At 36.6% G+C, this 25,766-nt stretch overlaps 1 protein-coding gene and 1 non-coding gene across 10 annotated transcripts in view; both read left to right on the plus strand.

Annotated features, from left to right (window-relative positions):
- The first annotated feature begins 1,591 nt into the window (after positions 1–1,591).
- On the plus strand, positions 1,592–1,662 carry Trnag-gcc (transfer RNA glycine (anticodon GCC)). Its single transcript has one exon. It is a non-coding gene; the product is annotated as a tRNA-Gly (tRNA).
- Positions 1,663–4,857: 3,195 nt separating this feature from the next.
- Positions 4,858–25,766, plus strand: part of LOC129753543 (protein winged eye-like) — a 531,910-nt gene continuing 511,001 nt past the window's right edge. For 3 of the 9 annotated variants that reach the window (XM_055749371.1, XM_055749373.1, XM_055749374.1), the window contains exon 1: positions 4,869–5,034. In XM_055749371.1, the coding sequence (XP_055605346.1) occupies positions 4,997–5,034 (38 nt within the window). In that variant the 5' untranslated portion in view covers positions 4,869–4,996. Of the gene's footprint in view, positions 5,035–25,766 lie in introns of all 9 variants that reach the window. The other 6 variants (XM_055749368.1, XM_055749367.1, XM_055749366.1 and 3 more) reach the window with 5 other exon arrangements.

The following is a 25,766-nucleotide window of genomic DNA, read 5'->3' on the forward strand; positions in this document are numbered from 1 at the left end:
ATAGTTCGTGAGCTGTCCGATATAAGTGTGTGCAGAAGTTTTGTATACAGTACAGTTCAAAGATAACTGGAGACCGGAAGTGACAAAAAACGGTATGGTGGGGGACGCCGACCTACTCTGGTGACACCTGCCATGGCCAAGATCGCTAAGAAGCGCCTTAAGAGAAATCCTCGTCGTAGTGCCACTAAATTGGTAGAGGATCTCAACAATATCGTGTGAAGAATATCGTGTTTACCGACGAGAAACTCTTCACCGTACAGCAGTTCGTGAATAAGCAGAACGACAGAGTTTGGTTGCCAGACAGATCACGAAGCCATGCCAGACAGATCACGAAGTCTTGCCGAAACTAGCATCGGTGATGGTTTGGGTAGGAATCACCCGTGATGGCCGGACTCCGCTGGTTTTTGTCCCTGAAGGAGTGAAGATCAACAAAAATACATATCTAGAACTAGTTCTACAGAATGTCATCGAACCGTGGGCACGTCGACATTTTGGTTCCAGGGATTGGGATTTCCAACAGGCGCCGGCTCACAAAGCGAAGAAAACCCAACTTTGGATTGCGCAACATTTTCCAGGGTTCATTTCGAGCTCCGAGTGGCCGGCGAGTTCGCCAGACCTGAACCCTATGGACCCTATGGCTGTTTGGAGCATGTTGGAGGCCGAAGTGTGCTCTAAGAAACATGAAGGTGTGGAGGTCCTGAAGCGACATCTCGTGGCAGCCTGGGATAAAATACCACAAGAACACCTGCGGGCCTCATACGATGCGTTCTTCGACCGTCTGCGGGAGTGGTTAAATTCAAGGACGACCCTGCCGTTGCCGGACCCTGTATTGTGCGAAGTGCGTTGTGCGTTGAAAATGTATATCTGAGATATTACAGTTGGAATGAAAGAAGTGCAAAAATGTTAAATTTTCGTAGAAGTGCTGTATCTCATTACTCAAAAATTGGAGATACGTTAAATCTATAAACTGTAATTTAATAATGTTGTCAAGATACACGTTTAAAACGTAAAATATCGAAGGATTTGTTATCTTCCTTTTTATATTTTGTTTTTTTTTCATTTAGGAATCTCGCCACAAGTCTCGACTTTTCTGAAATATTCTTCAAAGCTGCTAAAAACAAATATAATTTCAAACTAAGTTACACGTTTCTATGCAATTGTTTACCTAAACCGCCAACTCGTAAACAGCTTAGACCTAAATCATATTGCTTATAATTCAAGGTTATAAATATGATCTTTTCAAATCTGTTTTATTTGAATTGAAGATTTCAAAATAAATTTTTGTGTTGGATTATTTGAAAGCTTCAAATAATCCAATACCGAAATTTAGCATAAATTTCTTCGTTGATTTACACTCAAAATATCAGGACCACATTATATTAGTTAGTCCTTTTTGAAAAATCATTATGTTTATGTATATATTTTTTACCTACTTATTTTCCCAGTATCAGTCGACCTGTGATCAAAAATAACTTGAGTGAATCGGATCATTAAAGTACCCTTAAAAACGTTCGAAGCAGCAAAACAGTAAATTCGAGGGAAAATTACCATAAATTATGTGGTGATTAAATTTCATCTTTAATTTCACAAGGCATCGGTGGTTCAGTGGTAGAATGCTCGCCTGCCACGCGGGCGGCCCGGGTTCGATTCCCGGCCGATGCATCGAAACTATATTTTGTTCTTTAGTGGACACAGACCATTACAAGCTGCCATTGTTCAACCCGAGGTTACTCTTGAGTCGCCGCACACCGTGTGTGACTTTCGGAGGTGACCGATTGCACACCGTGTGTTGTTCTTGATTGATGTAGTTATAAATTTTTCGTGATTTTGTATAAACTAGTGGACCAATTTACAAAAAAAAAATTCATACATTTCTTAATTCTGAATGGAGTTTTAAAACATTACACTTTGTTACAATTCTTACAACCTGTTCTCTCAACTTTTCCTTTTTAAAATTTCAAGTTGTCTTCTCCAGTCCGTGAATTGAATTTTGTTTTAAGTCTTTGTGCTGTTCTCTTAACTTCTATAAATTTAAAATTTCTTAAATTATATATTCACACAATTTTCCAATTTGAATCTGCACCTTCAACTTACTTAAAGTTCGTTAAGAGCTGTCCTCTTGATTCTATTTTAAATTGTCCTTTCTATTCTTCCATTCTATTGAAGCAGTCCTCTCAACTGTAGGGGAGAGTGGGGATACTTGATCCCCTTTTCTTATTTTCACCATATGTTTTTGGAAAAATTTAGCAACTCGCCGTCTTTGACATTTCCTGACAACTTGTAACTTCAAGCTTCTATGCTTCAAAAATTAGAACGATACTTGAAGCCGTTGATGAACTAGAAGCATTTTCGTGGGAGTAAAAATATTGCGATTTTTCTGAAGTTAGGGGAGATTTGATCCCCTATTGAAGGAGACTTGATCTTTTATTCAAGAAGCCCTAATCCTTGTATAAAAATCAAACAAAACCCCAAGATAGCATGTTAATTGACTATTTTGGTCATGTTTGTTCTCATTTCACAATTTATAGAAGACATAAGAAGAAAATTCTATAACTTTGTCTCAACGCTAAAACATTGCATACTTAAAGGCGCTTTTTTTTATAACTAAGAGAAAATTAATTATTTTTTCTCTTTTCATCAGACAATTGTTTGATAAATATTAGTTTTTGGATAAATATTAGTAATTTCGTAATCAGCAATCATAACGATCAATTCAGATGAAGAATATGCCGTTTGGCAGGGGGATCAATTGTACCTAACTCTAGGGGATCAATTATACCCATAATCAACATTTTAGAAAACTTTTTCTGAAAAAAGTTGAGAGTTTTCCATTGCTTTGAAAATATGGCATTATGAAGTTCATTTTACGCTCGAACGATTGATACATTGGAACAAATATTTTTTTCATAATTTTCCCATGTAAGGAACATTTTAAAGTGATGAAAAAAGATCTTCAAGTTACATTTTGTGAAATTTTTCAAACAAAGTTCAACTACTCAAACAATTATTTTGTTAAATTTTTTTTGCTCATTTTGGCACATTTTTCTAGAACATTTGATCTTTGTAAGACAGGATCAAGTATCCTCATTCTCCCCTATTTTTTTTACATTTTCGAGCTGTCCTTTTGTGATTATTTTTTTCAGTATTTATAGTGTCGCTTTAACTCAACTTTTTTCACATTTTGAAGCAGATTTCTTAACCCACTTGAATTTTACATTCCTTAAAGTAAACTTTCTTTTGATTAATAGATCATTTGCCTTTAGTCGACATTTAGTCTTACGAACTTTTATTTGCAATTTTAGTGTTGTTTGAGTTTATTTTTTTTTTCATTGTTTATAACCTGCCAAAGTACATTCCTCTTATTTAGCACGTTTTTTTATAACTATTTTATGATATTTCTAATAACATAAAATAGTATTAAGGCTGTCCTCTCAATCAGCTTTGGTTCCTTTTTCCACCAAAGGGTTTTGGATGTTTTTCAACTCGTTTTTCATTTTAAACAGTTCTCATTACTCGCTTTTTAATAATTTAAATATTACTGTGTATAAAAAATTATATTGCTTCTACCTTAACCTAACCTTAAAATCTGTTCATATTAAATTTCCAAAATTCAACTGATTATCCAGCTAGATTTGTCTAGCATTTTCAGATGCCAATCCTATTTGCTCATAGAATATTTGAACAGAGCAAAAGTTTCCGAAGCGTTTCAAATTGGGCAACAACGGCGACAAAAAAAACTAGCTGTTGACGGTCTGTGACCAGACTTGGACCAGACCAGTGTGATGGCACCATCCGGCGCACGTTCCAAATTAAAGTCATAAAACAGCATGTGCCAGGACATGGAATCTGACGGCAGCAGCAGCCAGGAGATTTGGCAGTTTTGCAAAACTAAACAAAAACTGAAATGGATTAGCTGACCATTTTCCCGGGTTACTCATTTTGGTGGGGCCCGCACAGCTGCTGGTCGCTTTTAGAGCCAAAACTTTAAGCTTAGCTGAAAAGCTAACAAACAGGTTTCAAAATAGCTAACGATAGTATAAATGAGCGTTTAAAAACATTTGGTAGAAAATTTATTCGGATATGATACGATTGAAAAGAAAGCAAATTAAATTTTAGAACTCAGGATTAACTCACTGTCAGTAAGATTTTTCTGTTGTAGCAATTGAAAATCAAAATAATGGGTTAAATTCCTCCTAGTTAATCATTAACTTCTTTCTTCTATCTTATTGCAGATTGTCGGTGAATTAAAGCGGCTTTTGTCACGTCATTGGGAACGTCCCTTCAATCCGTCGGAGTATGAAGCAAAAAAAAATTAAGCCGGAAAACGAAAGTAATTAACTGAAAGTATTGTGTAAGGAAGAACTTTTCCGACCTTTTTTTTCTCTTCAGAAGACAAAAGTGTGAGGAGCCGATGTTAATCCAAAAATGTTGAGTTTATACAGACACAAGGTGCTGCCCGAAGTGAGAGAAACTTACTTCCCTTGATGCGATTTCCTTTTGTTTCCGTCGAAGTTAATTGATAAAACTTTGGACTAAGTAATTTAAAGCTGACCTAATGGTTTCAATTTTATTTTTACTTTTCTCGCTTCTAATGACGATAGATAATACTTGAGCAATGAAAGTTGATTTTGTTTTTTTTTTCTTCACTTTTTTATTTTTAAAATTTTTCAATAACGTTTCAAAAATAATTTGATATTTAATACCAATAATATGAGACATTTGACATCAATATTTTAATGGCTTGTTGTTTGCTGTAATAAAATTCCCTTTTCAACTGATTTTGGTTTCTTTATTGATTAATCTTGTTTTGTGATCATTTTGAGGTGACTTGCAATAAATTTTATTTAATTATACCAGGAGAATAATGTCGCGTTAAAAGTGATAGTCTGATACAACAGAAAATTAAATTGGAAAGATTTTTTGTGAAGAGCAGTCGAGTTGTAAATGGTTACTATCTAATAATCAATATTCGACCTGTAGACAAGCTCTTTACATTATGTCACGCATATTTTGCACTCCGGAATGCAGAAAGAGGTGAGTTTAAAAAGCTTTTATTGCTTTTATTCAATAGAATAACACTCATCAATGAAGAGAAATAAGAGTCTTATGAAGGATAAATAATCAGTTACTTGTCGCGGTTTTACGAATCTCTATTCGAAGATTCACTTAGCCACGTCTGTAGCTGACAAGTATAGATCAATGACTGACTTTGTTTTAATTGTTTTGCCTAGTGTTGCCAGAATAACAAACATTTATTTTCTGCATATCTTTTATCTCATTTCTACATTCCTTCTCACCTCTATTTCCTATTAAAACTTTTTACTAATCGAATTTTTTTTCACAAAAACAAAATTTGTTTACCAAATATCCTCAAATTGTATTCCATATTCCACATTTTTATTCTACATCCTACAAATTTTATTCAATTTCTGCATATCATTCATCTCATATCCACATTCCTTCTCATTTCTATTCTCTACAGAATCTTTTATTTACAGACACCGGAAGCCGAACCAAAACATACAAACAAACAGCAGAAACAGCCTTAAAAATCGGCTCTTCCAAAGCCAATCTGTCCTTTTTTCATCGAAAAGCAAAATAATAACAAACAATCAGCCATGAAAATTTTGACAGTTTCATTTGCTTGAAAATATCTGCTACCTTTCCCCTTCCTTTTGCCGTATAAAACTCCTGTCCCGGAAGCTGCTTGTAGTCGGCTTTGACGTAGGTTTCGTCGTCCATTACCACGCAGTCAAACTTCGTCAGCATCGTCGTATACAGCCTCCGGGATCGCGCTTTGGCCGTCGTATTTTGTTTATCATCGCGGTTTGGAGTCACTACATTCTTGTAAGTCGATAGTCCGGCTCGTTTTTTGGCTCGATGCACGGTTGTAGACGATACACCCAGATTATTTGCGGCATCTCGGAGAGAGAGGTTAGGGTTTCGCTTGAAACTACCGGCAACTCTCTTTGTCGTCTCAGCGGCTTCCGGTTTTCGATTTCCCCACGATCCAGACTTCCTGGCTGTCGACAAACGTTCCCCAAACACTTTAATTACATTTGGAACGGTTGATTTGGCAACTTTTAGCGATTTTGCCAGCTTTGCGTGCGAGTAGCTCGGATTTTCGCGATGCGCGAGCAATATTTTGATACGCTGCTCTTCTTCATTGGATGGCACTTTGACAACTGAAAAGTGAATTCCAAAATCAAAATAGGAGCAACATTCTAGGGGTGTTCAGATTTTTTAAATGCAAAATTGAAAGAAATACGTCAAGTTGATATTGACCAAATTTTGACCGTGTCACCCTTTATGTACCGAAAGGCCAAATCGAAGCAAACAATCAGCAGCAGCAGCCTTAAAAATCTGTACTTTCCAAGCCAATTCCGTTTTTTTTTTCACCGGAGGGCCAAATTTAAGTAAACATTCAGCAGAAGCTGCCTGAAAATCTGCGCTTCCAAATCCATTCCGTCTTTTTCCACCAAACCAAAACAGCAGCAACAGGTTTAATTTACGCGTCCAAAGCCAGCCATTTTTCCGCCGGAAAACAAAATCATAACAAACAGTCAGCAGCAGCAGCCTCAGAAATCTGCGCTTCCTTTGCAAATTCCGTCTTTTTCCACCAGTAGGCCAAATCAAAGCAAAAAAATCAGCAGAAGCTGCCTGAAAATCTGCACTTCCAAATCCATTCCGTCTTATTCCCCGAGAAGCCAAACCAACACAAACAATAAGCAGCTACAGTTTTAATCTGCGCGTCCAAATGCATTCCGAAAGCAAAATCATAACAAACAATCAGCAGCAGCAGCTTTAAAAATCTGCACTTTCTAAGCCAGTTCCGTCTTTTTCCACTGGATGGCCAAATCATAGCATACAATCAGCAACATAAGCTTTAGAAATCTGCGCTTCTTTAGCTATTTCCGTTCTTTTCCACCGGAAAGCCAAACCAAAACAAACAATCAGCAGCAGCAGCCTTAAAAATCTGCGCGTCCAAATCCATTCCGAAAGCAGAATCATAACAAACAATCAGCAGCAGCAGCTTTAAAAATCTGCACTTCCTAAGCCAATTCCGCCTTTTTCCACCGAAAGGCCAAATCAAAGCAAACATTAAGCAGCAGCAGCCTTAAAAATCTGCGCTTCCAAAGCCATTCCGTCTTTTTCCAGTGACCGAATCAGCAACAATTTTGTTCGTAGCAGCAGCCTTTAAAGTCTGTGCTCTCTGTGCCAATCCGTTTTCCTACCGGAGGCCAAATCAAAACAATTTTGTTCGTTGCAGCAGCCTTTAAAATGTGTGCTCTCTGTGCCAATCCATCTTCTTGAAAAAACCTAGCAATTGCTTTTGCTAAACCAAATCGAGCAGTCGAGTAGTCACTTGAAGTGATTGCTTCAGTTGCTATGAATAAAGTTTGTTTTGACAGCTGTTTTCTCTGACAGAATCTTTTACTTTTAGAACGAGCTAGTTTGGTATGAATAAAGCCCAAATCTGAAGCAATTGCTCGACAAATCTCCAAGCAATTGCTTTATTTTCTAATTGCTTTTTATTCTAATAAAAAATTCTTTTATAACGTCATAAATTTATCAAATTGGCAATATTGCACTTCAAAACAATTCAAATGGGCATTTTCAACATGGATAAACGAAAATAGAAGTGAAAACCTTTTTTTTTTTTCATATTCTTGGTGTTGAATGAAATGATTCGTTTTACATGAAATTGAACAAATCGAATAGCGAAAATTCCAGATTTCCGGGAATAGTGGAAGAATTCCCAACTGGCCCGAACTTGGAATAACATTTCAATAATTTTTATCGTTTTTTTTAAGTTTTAACAAAACAAACTTTTTATTGATTTTGAAGTAGCTAATAATTGGTAAAACATTTTGTTTTTCAGGTAAACTAACTGTTTCTTGCTTGCTAGACAATTGGAATCGTTCTATCAACAAACGAACATTTCAACCTGCGCTTTTTAGAGCTTGTCATGCATTGCCTAAAATACTTTTCGATCGTTCTTACCCGCACCGCTGAGATCTTAGCTGTTTTAGCCGAAATTTTCAATTTTCTGATCGTTTTATTTTTATTTACTTAAGAAAATTACATTAATTACAGGCCAAATTCTTCCAAGCGCATTTTTTTTTTCAAAGCTTAAACTACGACAAATATTTCATTCGAAGAGCACATTTCAGATACAGTTGAGGTGAAAAAGTTATTAAGCTTCAAAAATGGGCTATCATTTTTTTTGTCAACTCTTCATTTGAGACGGCTGGCTTTAAGAAGCCAAACTCGTTTTGTTTGTTTACAATTGTATGCTTACTACTAGTTAACTTTTTTAAGAGATAAGAAAGTAGATAGGGATATTTGAACGGATTTATAGACGAAGATCAATAGCTTTTAGGAAAAGGTATGGGTTATCATTTTAAGGGTAATATTCATCACTGTATAGAGGCAACAAAATGTTCAACCGCCCCGGCCCACAGTAGTCCAAAACCCAGAGAAGCTGGTAGGAAGTCGATTTTTTAAGCGTTTAAAAAATTATCTATCCAAATATTGCATCATGTTACGTCATTTTCTGGCTATATGAAACCATTAAAATGATAGTCATAAAATTACCCGTTTGGAAGTTCTCAAAGAAATGCTAAAAGAAGTTTTAATATTTTTTTAAAATTTTGTTAAGATTTGTTCACATTGAATGATGAATGGATATATAATATTGGGAATGTATTTTGCTTTGCAATTATTTTTATATTTTATTTAGGCATATTTAACAACACTTATTCAATAAAATTTTGTGTTCTGTTATGAAGTTGAAAATTTTTATGTTGGATAGATTCCCACATTTCTGGACTACAAAATATTGTAAATTTGTCTTAGCCATTTTTGGAGAACGATTCCGAAGACTACAACAACTGTTTCTTCAAATTTGACTTCTTAACAAATAACTTCCCGGATCACGAACTAAATTGATATTTATTTGGATGTCCAGGATCAATTTTCTCAAAAATCCATTCATAAAACATCCTTATCATATTCTTAAGCACTATCAATATGAATTTTTGATTGATTTTTTCTATCGGAAATAACTCCAAAAACTTGATTAATTGAAACTTAAAAACTAGTTGAAAATTATACGTTGGCACTACCCACTAAAGTGAGTTAAAAACTAGTGAGAATCATTGAAGGTATTATTTTAGAGGTATGAAGTATGAAAAAAAAAACAAAAATAATAATAAAAAGTAAAAGTAAAAAAATAAAAAAAATACTAACCCTAAGGAGACATTTTATTCGTGTAAAATTTAAATAAGGTGTTTTGTGTGAAAAATAACCATATTTAATAATTTAAGAAAAAGTCTCCATACCTTAATTTCAAAATATTGGTCATTATTTGCGAAATTTTTAGAAGACTCTCTTTTTGCTTAAATTTTCTATGTTCTTTTTTAAAACAGGGGAATACTCACTGAGCTTTTTAAATTTTTCAAGTTCTTTCGGTGAAAATGTAAAATGTAATTTAAAATTATTTATTAAAACAAAAAATGATGAAACATACTTTTTGGCAGGATTTTTGGAAATGGCGTCGATTTTAAATTCATGCGATTTAGAAAAGAAGATATTAAGTGAAGGACTTTTTTTTTAAATATATCAAAACTCTGGACCAAGTTTTTGATATTTCGTTCCAAACACGACAATTTAGCAAAAATATTTAAATTGTTAAGTAAAAAAATCTAACTTGTGTTGTGAGTCTACTTGGTTGAATAATTCTACTGAATCAAAGAAATCGAAAGATTCCCTTTAATTCCACCACGTTATGAGAAAAGTTCAGATACTGGTATTTCGATAGCAACTAACTATCTTCTTCAGTGAGCGTTTTCGATTGATTGATTGATCAATCGAAAACGCTCACTCGAAATTCAGTAAAAAAAATCATTTGATATTTCGTTCCTTTGATTTTAAGTATAAAAATATGGTGGAATTCGATTCGAAATTGATTCTGCATAATTTTGAAAGCAATTTTACCAAAATGCAACAATGTTTCAATCAAAATCAAAGTGAACTATGTTTCAATCAAAACTTTAGTAAGGTCAGGTACTTTAAAATTTGAAACTATATGCAGTTTAGTTATTCACTTTAATTGGTTGAAATCTCACTGAAATACAGTGAACGAAATAAGAATAGCACCACTATGTGTTTTGCTTGTTAAAATATGAATTATTGAAAATCAACAAAAATTTTCTTCCACAGTTTGTTCTGAATTGCTTAACGGATAAATCAAGCATAAGTTTACTTTTTTTTTGGATGTAGCAATTGGCGTTGAGGGCCAAAAATGTGAAAAAGGGGTGCGAAATAAGAATAGCACACCTTGAGTTTTTCAACAAAAACAAGATTATTTCTAAAAATTTACTGTGTAAAAGTGAATAATTATGCCTCTACGAATAATTTGAATTGATAACTGCATTTTTTGGAGTTTTCCAGAATTCCAAAGGTTTTCAAAGGTTTTAAAAGGAGGTTTTAAGAGATGATCCTCTAGCGTTAAGGAATTTGATATTTGAGCTGTAATTCTACACCAAACTACAAACATTCGGGATTAATTTTGAATCAGAAAAATAGGGTAGAAATCAGCTTGGAAACCCTTATACCAATTAAAATAGGTGAGTACAAATGTCCGCTATAAGTTAAGAATAGTAAACTTGGAAAAGGATGCGACTGAAATGCTCGATGCAGGATAAGAGAAAACTGAGAAGTCTTTTCAAGATAGTTGAAAAAAAAAATCCGTATTTAAGTTACTAAAGCCTTCACTGCTGTGAATTTTTATTGGGTCCATCCTGTGTCAGTTTTCTGTAAAATATTGTGAAAACATTATGATTAGATTTTTCTACATGAGAAAGCTCGAAAAACATATAAACACATTTTTTAGTTGATAAGTTGCTGATAGATCTACTGCGGTGGTAATCTATACATTTTAAGTCACTTTTAATGCAATTATACGAAACTTTTACATGAATCCAATATGTTTTAGAATGGTATATGATTTACCGGTTTTCTTATTTTCAAATACCGAAACATTGTATTTAAATTAAAAAAAACTCCGGCAAAACGGACCACCCTACTTCAGTCGTATAGCCAACTAGATATTGTTTTACTATTAAAAGTCGCCAAAAAAAATCGGAAGTATGTACCTACCTACAGAAAATCGTAGCGATAATTTTTCAAATATTCAACATGAAGGTGGAAGCCACAGATTTTTTGAATAATTATCCTAGCAGATATGCGAGATGCATAGTAAAGCTAAACGAAGTCCATTTGAATACCAATGATCACTTTTTTCTTAACAGTTAGCTAAGGCGTGATCGGCCACTGAAACAATTATCTCCATTCGAAAGTGACAAAAAATTAATGAAGAAATTGCTAACGGTAGTGATAGTGAACTGCTTCCACTTTTAGACACATTGAATGTATCCCAATCGAGGGGAAGGTCAATAGTCGCAAAAACAGTCCCGAAAAAATTATTCTTTGTTTTGTCCAACGAAAGCAGATAGCGCACGTTTAAATCACGGGTGTCTCGAAGTCTGAGCCAGTCGAGAATTCAACCACCTACAATATAAATACGGAACAGTTTACCACCAGAAGGCACATTCCAGTCTCAACAAACAACTAACCAACTGACAAACATGTTCCGTTACCTGCTTCTAGTTTCGGTGCTAACTGTTTTCGCTGTTAGCGCCCTCCCAAAGGATTACAAATCTAGTGAAATGAAAAAGATCCACATAATCTTGGAGTTTAAGAAATCTCCCGGAAACTCAGAGGAAGTGCTCGTCTATCGGGAAGACGACTCCCAGGAGCCGGAACAGCCCCAAGAACCAGTTGACGAAGAAATCGCTCCTGCCACCCCAAGCATCCAGGACATGAAGGAAGCCAGCTCATCGGAGGAAGAGTTTGAAGACCTGGATTCCTTGTACGGCGATGATTCTGGCAACAACGGTCCAAAGCTACTGCTCATGGGAACTCCCACGAAGGACGAGCCCAGCGTCAGCCTAGAGTCCGATATGGAAAAGCTGAGCGGAACCGATTCAAACGCCATTCGATACGCCCGCCGAACGGCCAAGTCAGTTGGGCCATCCGCCATGAGCGGATTTGAGGTTGTCGGAACCTTCAAAGAAAGCTCCGGTTGAGCTCCATCCAGTGCATTCCGAAAACGTGTTACCTATGTGTTTGTTTTTAGTTATGGTTAGTTTGTTTTTTTTGGACTAGCAGCCTGTTAAGGGCTTGTCTAAAATAAGCGGCAAAGAATCCGAACAGGAACAACTAGCCAACTGTTGACTGTTTACTGTTTACCAATAATTTTGGTAATTTAGTGTATTATGGATTGTTGAATAAATACAAATTACCAAACAATCGAGAAAAGTGTACTTTAAGAAAGTGAGAATTCTCTTCTTCAAAATCTGTCCAGAAATCTTTGAACTTACGTTGGAATTTGATGTCCAATGATTTATTGACATTTGAATTTTGGTTTTTTCGAATAAGAAAAAATTGAAATCGAATTCATTATTATGATCATACGTTCGCAATCTTCACTAAAGAAATGGTGCTTAACCAACTCTCTTAATAGTTTACGAATAAGAATATTTTGCGCTTTTTCAATGATGGGAAAGTAAAAAACCGAATATGGATTTTTTGTCAGTGTTATTGTAATCCAGCAAAAGGCTTGTCAAGCTGAAAAATTTGGAATTGTAAATTCCAAATTCCGTACAGCCGAAAACAAAACCAAAATATTTTTCAAATCACACCCGGATCTAATTGCACTGAAGGCGGACAAGGGAAACAAAACAGTACTGATGAAGAAAGAAATGTATACAGAAAAAATGAAAAAACTTTTAGATGACGAAAAAACATACAAAAAAGTTGATCGCAACCCAACCTCGAGTTTTCAATCCAAGAACAACGATATCGTCAAACGCCTAGAACAACTGAAACTGATAGATGGGAGAATGGCAAAAAAGTTACGCACGTACAAAGCCGTATGCCCGAAAATATACGGCCAGCCTAAAGCACACAAGGCAGACCTCCCGCTTCGTCCCGTGGTCCCTTGTATGACAACACCATCGTACGAGCTATCCAAATTAATTGGCTCGATCATACAAAAATCGATCGACTCGAAATATGAAATTAAAAACTCATTCGAATTTTGTAAATATATCCACACAATATCAGTACCACCAGAACACATCATGGTTTCGTTTGACGTGGTATCGTTATTTACTTCGATACCTATCGAACTCGTTCGGAAGAGTGTTATAAAACACTGGGACCGCATCTCACAACACACGCCAATCTGTCTGGATATTTTCTGGGAGATAGTAGAATTTTGCTTCGAAAGTAGCTATTTTAGCTTCGACAAAATCTACTACAAACAACAATCGGGTTGTGCAATGGGAAATCCAATGAGCAACTCAGTCAGTGCACTTGTGTTAGAGGATTTATTGGATAATGCCATAACTGAAAGCTCATGCACATCTACACACATTAAGAAATATGTGGACGATTTGTTTCTGGTTCTACCTAAGAATGAAGTTGAATCTATTAATGAAACATTCAATAAACAACATCCAAATATCCAATTTACGGTAGAATTAGAGTCCAACGGTCGATTACCGTTTTTGGACATGATGCTTTACAGGAATGCCAATGGAAACATCACAACGGATTGGTATATGAAACCTATTGCCTCAGGACGGTTTCTTAATTTCCATTCATTCCACCCACTTCACCAAAAGGTAAATGTAGCTTTATCTTTTGCTAAACGAGTCACACAGTTTTCTTCACACTCTGGAGCAAACCAGGCTAAACATATTATCAGTAAACAACTGAGTTTAAACGATTACCCTAAAACACTTATAAACAGAATATTGAACAGACTAAACGAAAAATCACCGTCGAGAACAGCTATGACAGAAAACGATAATACACAGCAAGTAAAATATCGCTCTCTTACAAATATCGACAATCTTACGATGCAGATAACAAAAACTTTGCGAAACGACTATGGAAACATAAAAATCGCCAGCAAACAGATGAAAACAATTGGATCGATTTTTCCTTTAGTCAAAGATAAAACACCATATGGGGAAAACACCAATGTAATCTACAAAATCAATTGTAATGGAGAGGAAAAACTGGAAACAAGCGATGAAAACGTGGGGAAAAATGTAAGGCATGCTACATAGGACTTACTAGCGTGAAACTGAAGCAGCGAATGTCCCAACATCGATGTCAAACAAACGAATTAAAACGTTTATGGGAACTAGGATACACTAAAGCAGACTACCCAATTGCAAAGCTGAGCCAACAAACTGCACTTCTGGATCACGAAATCGCCACGCACCACCTTTTCGACATCGAAGGAGCCAGGATTATTGACAGGGGAAACAACCAGGAAAAATTGAAGATATTGGAAAGCTGCCACATTAAAACAACTAAAAACACAGTAAACATTAAGAAAGACACTGAAAACATCCACTCTTCATACGCCAACATTTTCCAACTACTCGGAAAAATAAGCGAACTGCCAGATAATCAGAAAAATACACACAAAAAAACTACACCACCAACACACACACACACAACAACTGATTTTTGATCAAAACAAGATAAGTGGAAAGTGAAGACTGTGCTAAAAGTTCGATGCTGTGGAAAATTAATCCCAAAATCACTAGACAAACGGATTTTTATCCGCAAACATCTGTACGCAGTAAGTCGATACACTATACCTTACATCTAAAAACACGAATTAAATTAAATTATGCGGAAAACAGATCAAAAGACAGCTATACACGACCAGCCGAGTCGACACTCACAAGAAAACGGCATCTTTTCGGTAAGAAAGCAAAAATTATAATCAGCAGAACTAACTAAATAAACACTATTTTAGTCCCTGAAGAAGATCCAATAAGGATCGAAACGTTGGAAACGTAAATCAATACGTCGTTTTTGCTAAAAACAAGACTGCAAGCCGAAAAAACTCCCCGAAAAAAAAAAAGAATTGTAAATTATGAATATGAACCGTCAAACGGGGCATCATGCAACAGCAGGGATAGATGCAACATTTGTATTCCTTAACACTTGATCAATTTTTCATTTTAATATAATATTATAAATAACGTTATCATTTAATGATCACAAAATGGTTATGGTAAGTTAAAGTAAGATTGTTTTTTAAAGTTTTTGATCCGCATAGAAAATTTAAAAAATTGAGGAATAGGTGTACTTTACCCAGTATGACGGATTGGCTTAAGGATATCACCTTCAAGCTTTAAATAGTTTTTATTATCCTATACCAAAGGTCGGCAACCTTTTGAGTCGGAAGAGCCAAAAACTTCAAATTTTTAATATTTCAGAGTTTGAAAGAGCCACATCAAAGATTTATTGATTTTTTAAATTAAAAAATATCTGATCAATGATCAATGAGCATTGATTTTACAAAAATAACTTTAAACCCATTAAAGTGTTTCTTCTCCCTTGGATATTTCTTTTACTTCTCTTTTTTAGTACATGGATTCTCTTCTGGATCGTAACTCTTCTTATATGGTGTTGGGGGTGGACTGTATTTGCGGCCTTGGCTAACGACCGCTGCCTGCCCGCTCCCCCTGTGGGATTGGGCCTGAACTTGACAACCCCCTGTGGTTGTCAAAACAGCGGAGGCAGGTCAAATGACAAGCTGCCTGGCATGCCAAGGTGAACTGAAACAGGAAGGTTGTTGCCAGTGCTAAACTCTTTCGTATGGCTCTGAAAAGAGCCGTTTGGTATGGCAACTTGCAACGGGAGCAAAGTGTAAGAGCAGCGAGCACAAAGAAACATTCACTCTTCTAGCTTTCCATCGTTTATTTCCTCTCTATATAACTTTGCACTTTAAACACTTATTTCTTTGCGCCACGCAACCGGCTCCGTCCGAGCGCGATGATGGTTGTTGCTGCTCTCTCCTTTTGGTTCTCTCTCCTTCTGGTTTGCTCTCCTTCGATTTTGCTCTCCTTCGATATTGTCGTATTCACGGTTAAAGATAAACTGAACTCGCACGGCTTTTTTTTTATTTTTTTTTTATTTTTTTTTTATAAGGATTTTCATCCGTTTAGGATGATTCATCCCTCATCCATCCGTGTCTAGTGGTTTTTTGTTTTTTTTTTGTTTTTTTGTTTTTTTTTGTTTTTTTTGTTTTTTTTTTGTTTTTTTTGTTTTTTTTTTTTATATACATATAACATTTAAAGAATGTAAAAGGGAAGAGATAGTATAAAAAAGAGAAGATTTAACCATTTTGGTGATTTTTCAAGTTTTTGATAGGATAGAGAAAGATAGCCACAAGTTAGATTTTGAAAATGAGGTCAGTTTTCTTCAGAAACTTAAGCAGTTTCTCCTCTTCGTCGGGGTCGTTTGACAAGACTTCCCGAAGGCTGATGCTAAGATCAAATATTTGTCTTTGAGTCGAATAGATGGGACAGTTTATGAGGATATGCTTGATTGTTAGAAGACAGTCACATGAAGGACACATTGGAGGATCTGCTCGCTCCATCAGATAACTGTGGGTGAGTAGGGTGTGTCCAATTCGTAGCCGTGTGAGAGCTCGGCGTTCTTTAGGGTTGGGACGATCTACCCATTTGAGGGTGCAGTTTTTGATTTCCCGGAGTTTGTTGTTTTGCACTAGTCTCCATTTAGCTTACCAAGCATGTAATAACTTCGTTTTGATAACTCGATAGGCGTCTTGTTGGGGAATGGGTATGGAAGGCGGGGACATTTTTGCACCTTCAGCAGCTAGTCTGTCTGCTGCTTCGTTTCCCGGAATACCCGCATGGCCGGGAACCCATACCAGGCTAACTTTTTTCATCAGTGCTTCGTCAGTGATGCTTGATATCCAGGGGTGTTTCAGGTTGCCGGCGCAGACTGCCTTTAGAACACTGGCAGAATCGGAGAATACAGCATTGGGGCTGGTTTCTGCTACTGAGTTTCGTATGGCGTCAAGTAGGGCGTAGGCTTCTGAGCTAAAAACGGAGCAGTCGGCCGGCAGGGCGAGACTTCTATTGTTGCGGCCATCATAGATTCCACAACCCACACGGTCATCGGTCTTGGAACCATCTGTAAAGATACGAACATGGGAGCAGTATTTGTGTTCGACTAATGATTGAAAATGCGGTTTAACCACGTTTGCTGGTTGTCCAGCTTTCAGTTCTTTGAGCAAACTAAAATCGATTGTTGGGGTTTTGTCCGTCCAGTAGCGGAATTTTGTAGTTTTCCTTTGGCAGATAGCTGGAAGATAGCTGTCGGTCAGTTCGTGGAGTAGAAGATTGGTACGGGAAATCAGGCAAGCATTTTCAGAGCCACCCATGGCTAACCATCGTAGGGACTTAGAAGACAGATGTTGGGTTATGAGGTATTTGAAGGGCATTTCACCGCTTTCAGCCATAAGTGATGGGATAGGGCTAGATTTGAAGGTATAACCTATGGTTCGTATGCACTCATTGTATAAGGGTTCAAGTTTTTTGAAAAGAGTTTCGCCAGATCGACTGACGAAACCCAAACCATACAACGAGGCTGGTAGCAGCCAACCTTGGACGAAACGAAAGAGGGGTTCCCGATGAGCTAGGCTAGTTTTACTACTGAGGATACGGAGAATATTAATTTTATTGATTGTAGCTTTACGTACTAAATTCAGATGGAATTTGAAATCAAGGCGATCATCTATCCAGATGCCTAGTAATCTGAAGTGGTGAACTAGTGGAATCGGTTGATTATTCATAGTTAAAGGGGGTAGTTTATAAAGTTTTCTGCGGTTGGGACCGAGGTGGATTAGTTTTGATTTTGTTGGAGAAAAGTGGAAACCCGCGGTGGGCGCCCAGGCGGTGATACTATTTAGGGCAGTTTGGAGCCTTTTACGAGCCAGACGGGCAAAAGGAGAGATGGAAGTAAGGAGAATATCGTCAGCATAAATTAGTGTGTTGATGTTATCAGGGATAAATTGAAAAATAGAGTTGATAGCTATCAAGAAAAGGGTAGGGGCGATCACGGATCCCTGAGGAACTCCGGTGTGAATAGGTTTTGGGCAGGAACGGTTGCCATTTATTAGTACTTGTATTGATCTGTTGGACAAGAAGCTTTTAATATATCGAATCATGTTTCCTTTCACATTCCAGCTGGTTAGGTTGTTAACGATAGTCGTTCGATCGACTTTGTCGAACGCTTTGGCAAGATCGAGGGAGAGAACTTCGATATGCCGGTTGTCATTAAGGGATTCGTGTAGAAGAGTTTCGAGGGTACCAAAGTAATCGTCAGTTGATCGACCAGGGAGGAAGGCAAATTGCCTAGAATCGAGCCGACTTTCCCGATCTAGAAGGGCTTGTAAACGACGGTTTACCAATCTCTCCATTATTTTTCCTGAGCAGTTTAGCAGGGTAATGGGGCGGTAATTATCAACGTGGTGTGTGTTTAGCTTGGGTTTCGGAATCGGAATTACTAGTCCAAGTTTCCATTCGTCGGGAATGATACCATCATTCCAGATTTTGTTGGTTAGTTCGAGGAAAATTATTTTGGCATGAATAGAGAGATTCTTATAGAACGGGTATCCAAGGTCATCTGGGCCTGCGGAGTAACCCTTTACCTTGCGTAGAACAAATTCAAGTTCATCCAACTTAAAGTTGGTATTGTAAGGCAGTAAATTGTTATCAGAATCATGTTGGTTAGTGGAAAAGTCGTGAAGGAATGAAGATTCGGTGTTAGTTGAAGACGAAGAAATAGAAGAGAAGTGTTGGCAGAAGGTTTCGGCTATTTGGGATGGATCGCTTATGTATTGTTGATTGATCAGTAGGTGATAGGAATTTTTACGGGTTTGTCCGTTCAGAATACGAATTTTGTCCCAGATTATTTTGGATGGAGTGTCAGGATGAATTTCTTCAGTGAATTTTTCCCAACTTTCACGTTTGGCTTTTCGAACAGCAGATCTGCAAGCAGATCTGGCAACTTTATACAATTCTAGTGCCAAAGATTTTCTGGGATCGTCATTGGGAATTTTCTTTAATGCTCTCAATCTTTTCCTACGCAGTTTTACGGCGTCTCGTACCACTGAGTTCCACCATGGGACAGCAGTTTTGCCGGGGACACCCCTGGTTTGGGGGATCCAGTTTTTGGCAGCTTTGTGCAATATGTTGGTGAAGACCGAGAGGGATGAGGGATTTTCATTTTGAATAAGGTCGTCAACTTCCGTTTGGTAACTATACCAATCAGCATCTTCAAATTTCCAACGGGGACGAGCAGAGACTTCAGGGGTAGAGTGTTCAACTTTTATTAACAAAGGAAAGTGGTCACTGCCATATGAGTCTTCGAGGACCTGCCATTTAAACTTGGAACAGAGTTCTAGTGAAACAAGAGTTACATCCAGGGCTGACATATTACCGGTAGCTGGGTCCATTCGGGTGGGTAAGGTGTTGTTTAGGATGGTAAGGTTGTGGGAGAGAGCGAGTTCTTCCAAATAAGACCCCTTGTTTGTGGTGTGTGTGCTTCCCCAACTAGTGCAATGTGCATTTAGATCGCCCATTATTAAAAAGGGAGAGGGGATTTGAGGGAGCAGTTCGTCAAGTTTCGTTTTAAAATCAATGAAAGGCATTTGAGGTGGAATATATAAAGATACCACCGTAAGTTTGAATGGATGATATAGCTTGGCACAGATAACATATAGGGATGAATCAACATCCACGAGGTCATAAGCTAGGTCATTTCTTATCGCAATTCCAGCGCCTTGTTTTGTAGTTGAGTTGGAGTTCGAAACAGTGTGAAGTTGGTAGTTTTTAAAGAGATTGTTGGGAGGGGGGGAATTGGTAAGGATATCTTGAATGGCAAAGACTGATGGGGAGAACTGAGATAGAATGTTTTGTATTTCGGGGAGTCTAACTTGTAGACCTCGGGTATTCCATTGAATAGCGAAATTGATTGGTATTTTACGAGTAGGTGAAGGGAAGGAGGGGTTATTTTGAGACTGCATTGGGTTGGTGTTATTCATTGTGTCCATTGTAGTGGGAAAGTTGGTTTGACTTACCGAAGGTGTTATGAAGAGTCTGCCGAGGGGTGGTTTCCAGGAGTTGCGCTTTTTCGGATTTTGGGTTGGGACACTCGTTTCTTCTTGGGACCGGTTGTTGATGTGTTTTCGGCTGGTGATTGATCTCCGGATGATCCACCGTTACGGTTGCGTTTCGGAGTCGACTGGGATGTGGATTGGCTGGATACACTAACCATCGTACTATCCGAATCAACTTCGGAACTAGATTCGTTCTTTTCCTCCAATTTCCGGATCTTGTTGGTTAGTTTGACGATTTGGGCCTGCAGTTGGTTGATGATAGCGTCCTTATCGTCAGATGGTTTTAGGGCACGATTGGATTCGAGCCTTTGTTGGATCTTGCTGGGGGGGTTTTGGGCAGATGCATGTCGGGACCGAAATTCTTTAGCAGCAGCGGCTTGGGAAATACCCAAATCCACACGGATTCGAACTATCTCCTGCTCCTCCTTCTGTTTGGGACAGACTCGGTTATTTGCAGCATAGGGACCGTCACAATTAATGCACCGTGGTGGTTTGGAGCACTCTTTGTGGGCACCGGATTCTCCACAAGTGAGGCAAACAGGGTTATGTTGACAGCGAAGCTTGGTATGTCCAAAAATGCCGCATTTCAGACACATGAGCGGGCGAGGATAGTAAGGGCGGGTTGAGACACGGATGTATCCAAAAAAGATGTGGGTAGGGGGAACGGAACCTTTTACGGTCAGCACCATGGTGTTGGTCGGTTCTTCCTTTCCATTTACTTTACGAACAAAGCGGTAAACCTTCGTTATACCTTGGTCGCACAAATGTTCTTGAAGTACCTCATTTGTGAGACCTGAGATATCTCGGCAGGTAACGACGCACTGGCAGAGGTTGAGTGATGGATGATCGGTAATGGTAACGGGGGTATCATCAATCAGCTTACACAGTTTTTTCAGGCTATTTGCCTGAATTGGGTTCCGCACTTTCAGGAGATAAGAGCTGCCGCCATCGATAGGGTTAGCTCCATCTATTTTTCCCACGGCCTGATCGATCGTTTTAGCGATGATGAATGGATTGGGTAACTTGGCGTCGGGGTTCGGCTTGAGAAGCAGGAACTGGATCTCTCCATGTAGTCCTTTGGGGTCCATCCAAACAGGAACCGTCCTTCTGTTAGATGAACCCGGTGGTCCGGTTTGCCCTCCCCAAGGAGGATTTGAATCCATCGTAAGATGGAGCGGTGGTAACTAAACACTCAGAACTGTCACTAGATTATTTGACTTATCACACTTCAAGACTAGAAGCACTGAATCAGCCGTTCTGAAAAGAACAGCTGCTCTTTCCATTCAGCGCTATGCGCCAAGAATAAATTCAAGCACTTTCGACGAATCGAATGAAAAAGCCTGCGAGTAGCGAAAAACATGTCTAATCACGTCGACGGTTCACAATTGAATGATGTCGAACTCGCACGGCAAACGGGTCCGCGGTTTTTATAACCTCGGTCAATCGCGCGCTGCTCGCTGATTGGTCGCTGGTTTTTCTCCCCGCTCTCCTTCTTCTGGTCGCGTTCCTTCTTTGAGTTGCGTTCCTTCTTCGGGCTGCGTTCCTTCTTCGAGTTGCGTTCCTTCTTCAGGCCGCTCTGCGAACTGAACATATGGTTTGATATAATATCAATTTCAATGCGATGGCAAATATAGAGTCAAAAAAATATAAAATCCATATCAAGTTTAACTTAATACTTCGCATGATGTCAACATTTCAAAATGAATGATTCGAATAAACGCATTTCTTCGGCGAAGAAGAGCTTATAAAATAACAGAGTAAAGGGAAATATTGTTTTTCAATAAATTTATTAATCTTTTTTTATTACATTCTCCAGATATTGCTAATCCTTTTCTAAATCCAGAAGTATAAGGTTAAATTCAATTGAAATTTTTGTAGCCGAAAATTTTAATCAAATTTTAATTAAAAACTTATTCTCTTGACAACAGGTTGAATTTTCGAAATTCATGATATCAAGCAAAATTTCAAAAATCTCATTGTTTGTCACACGTGATCCTTCAGTATTGTGCGTCTAATAGATTGAAGAATGGAGTTCTATATATTATAGATTATTAATGAATGCTTAGTAAAGTTTAGTTTAGATCACTGGAAAAAATATGTGATTTTTAGCCTTCTTTGAAAATTCGTGTTATATAAGTAAGAAACAGCATATTTTAACTGGCAAAATCAGTTTTAGGATACTTTTGAAGTTTCGAAACAAGAATTAATAAAAATAAATCAACGGTGATTAACTATAAAGCATATGAAAAAAAAATATGTCGGTTACTGATACTTTGTTCAAAATTTGTGTACTTTTGGTAAATTTCGGTTGAGGCTTCACACTTGAAATTTTAAGCTTCTAAGTGTGACTCAAAAATTCACTTTTTAAAAGACATACAATTTAATTATTTAAAACTGCTTCGGGGTGTAAAGGTCAATTTATTTATTGATTACAAGTATTAAGCATGTGATTATGTTTTGAAAGACATTTTCAAAATTGAATATTTCATTCATAAGCAATGCTGAATCGAGTTGTTGTCAAACATCAATTTGTAATTCTCAATTCTTAATTTTGGAATTATGTATTTGGATTTCATGTTTTTTTCCTTTTTAAACAATTATTTATTGAGTAAGCTTTCCACATTTTTTCCGTACGTATCTAGTCCGGAAAAATCCGTACATTGGGTTTGAACACCTTAAACTCCTAACCGTGTATTATCTGGGCAAATCCCGCCTAAATCTAGATATTTCCGATGAAAAGCCCCGAAAAATTATTTTTACCAAGGAACCTTAGCGGCGTTTTAATCTTATCTCAAAATTCCCAGAAATTAATGCGAATTTATTTCGCTAAAATAAATTTATAATTTGAAATACGTAAAAATTGCGAATAAAACCGGGAAAATCCGGATCCTTTTCTCGATATCTATTATTATTTATTATTTTCCTCGATAACTTTTTAACTGGACCAGGACGGGCATTTACCTCGGTTAAAACTGGGTGGTCTGGAATGTTAATGGGTTATCTATATTCAGATACATTAAAACGATCGTTATAATTTCAATTAACTAGGGGTATAATCCAATATTTTTATGTTGTTACGCGTTATAGTTGTAAATTTTTTCTGAAATAGTTGAATAGTTCTCATACGATTTAGTAAATTGCAACTTATCAATTTTCATAGAGTGCAAAAAGGTGATGGTGAGTGCTTAAAATATAAAATTTGATGGAGGTAACGCAGTTTGATAACAAAGCAGAGGCTATCTAAGAACTTCTTTTTTGTGAATGATAAACTTTGATATTCATTTTTTACTATAGCTCAACTTTTGTGTTAGATTGATTCAAAAATATGCACACATTTTGGAAATAAATAGTTTGATTTAAGTAAACGATTAATTTCATCTTGATCTCTATACTGATGCTTCAACACAGTGAAAATCAAAAAAATGTAAAATTAGGCTTCAAAAATGCCTATTTTGCCCTTTAGTCCATTCAGCTACCTGCTACAACGGAAGAAAATTGAATTTTTTTCTGGACCTATTAAAATCCGTGTGCCAATTCACAAGACTCAAATAGCACGATTTAGAAATTTTTATTCAAAAAAAGATATAATATTTGCACAGTGAGCTAAAGAGCCGCAGCTTTATGCGAGCCGCAGGTTGCCGACCTATGTCCTATACCAAGACTGATGGTGTGAAAATATTTTTCGAACAATTACCCAATTTTATGAAATAAATATTTTTATAATTAGTTCGGTGTCTGGGGTAAAATGCAACTAAATGCAAATCAAGGAAACACCTTTTAAAACTCGTTTCCATGTGATGCAATATGAATGCAATCACGTGTTTGTAAACATAGAAATTTAATTCATCCAAACATTTATTTTTTATGATTTCAGCTTGTAGAATTTTTCGTAGTATTATTTAACCCCTAAATGTATGCAACATCCTTATTTTCAGAAAAAAAATGTGAAAATTAGATTTTTCAGACCAAAAAATTACTGCAATTTGTTTTTTCATGTGTAATGGTATTTAAGGCATCGCAAATATATTAAAAACTAAAAATTTTCATATGTGGTCATAAGATCTTTCATTAAAAACAAATTTTGTTGCAAGTTACCCCATTTTCAAAGGAGGGTGAAAATCGCATGTTTTTAGAAAATTAAAAATAACTAAAGAAAACAATAATTTTTCTAACTACGCCAATTTGATGTCCCATCATCCTTAAAACATTTGATGCATAAAGGGTAGGATTAACTGTGAACATAAGTTTTTTAGAAGTCATTGCAGTTGAAAATTGTTGCATATTGCCCCAGTTGATGGTATGTATTTTCTGATTGTTTGCACAAATGAAATCATAATTTGCTAATATTCTACTTCGGTGAAATAATAATTTTGTGCAACATGCAATCTCATCTAACCGATTATTCATTTATTTGAATTCCATGATGATTCTGAAATGTTTTTGTCGGAATTTGCTAGCTGAATTTCTAGTAAAAACTTCTTATTAATTTTAAAACAACTGAATCCACCAAATTGCACTCAGCTTCTCACAGAAGCGAAGTATAAGGTAAAATTGTAGCGGAAATTGAAGAAGAAATATGCATGCACCTACAATACAAATTTGACAAAGAATTAAAAAAAACTGAAAATAAGTGTGCGCCGGCCGATGGAAGGTTCCAAGAGTAAAGTAAAAATATTTCTTAGAAAAAAACGATAAATAACTTTTGTCCATATTTTTTTCATTAATTACCATATCGTTACTTTCATTTTATTTTAAGAAGATTAAGATCATTGAACAGTTTTTAAGATACAAGCATTCGTAGCTGTCCCATTTTTAAATGATCTAAGTAAGCTTTACATAAGTTTTCAATTACATAATTTCACATTGCCTACTGGTGTAATCCTAGAGATGTTTTCAAAAGATGAAGCCTGTGTTTGAGTTTCTTTTAAGATTAACCTCAAGGGAAAAATATGTAATTGTGAAGTATCTCAATAAAAAATATCTCTCATCAACCTGCATTGTTGGAGATCCGGCTGTATTGAAGCTTATAAACTAAAATCGTCATGTTTGTTATTTTGTTTTATTCGTTATGTTCACCTAGTATAATAAAGATTTAAGTAACCTTCTAATACTGTTATTTTTTTTGGGTAGGTGACGAGAAACTGTTCAAAGACACCATCAAAAAAAGTTAGAATTCATTCAATTTAAATGAGCAAAAATTGTACCCAGGCTTAGGATATAAAATATTTATTAACTTCCTTCAAGTCGTTTATATTACTAGGATAAACTAATAAAATATGATCTATATTTTATTCAGCTATGATCAATTGTTTTCCACTTAATTCAAAATCGAAGCTTAAAATGCGATAAGCATGCTTTATCAAAGAAGATGAATGAGCAACATGGGGCTTTCTAACTTTTCTGACTATAATAGGAATTGAAAAAATTTCACTTTCAACTCTTTTTAATACACGAAAAATTAGATCTTGGCTCCTTAGGCATGTTTGACTAGTTTTTCCAAGTTAGATTGGCTTTATGAGCACCTTTGAATGTCCTTCGCCAAATGATATTGCTTACTAGCCTGGAATGCAGTAAAAATTTGTCTTGGGTGAAAACTGTGGATTATTTGAGCAAAATATTTTCAAACTGTATTGTCAATGCAGTTGAAATCCGAAGTTTTCGCGCTGGTTGTTGGCAA

The sequence above is a fragment of the Uranotaenia lowii genome, chromosome 3, assembly GCF_029784155.1.
Source record: "Uranotaenia lowii strain MFRU-FL chromosome 3, ASM2978415v1, whole genome shotgun sequence".
Taxonomy (NCBI): Eukaryota; Metazoa; Arthropoda; class Insecta; order Diptera; family Culicidae; genus Uranotaenia; species Uranotaenia lowii.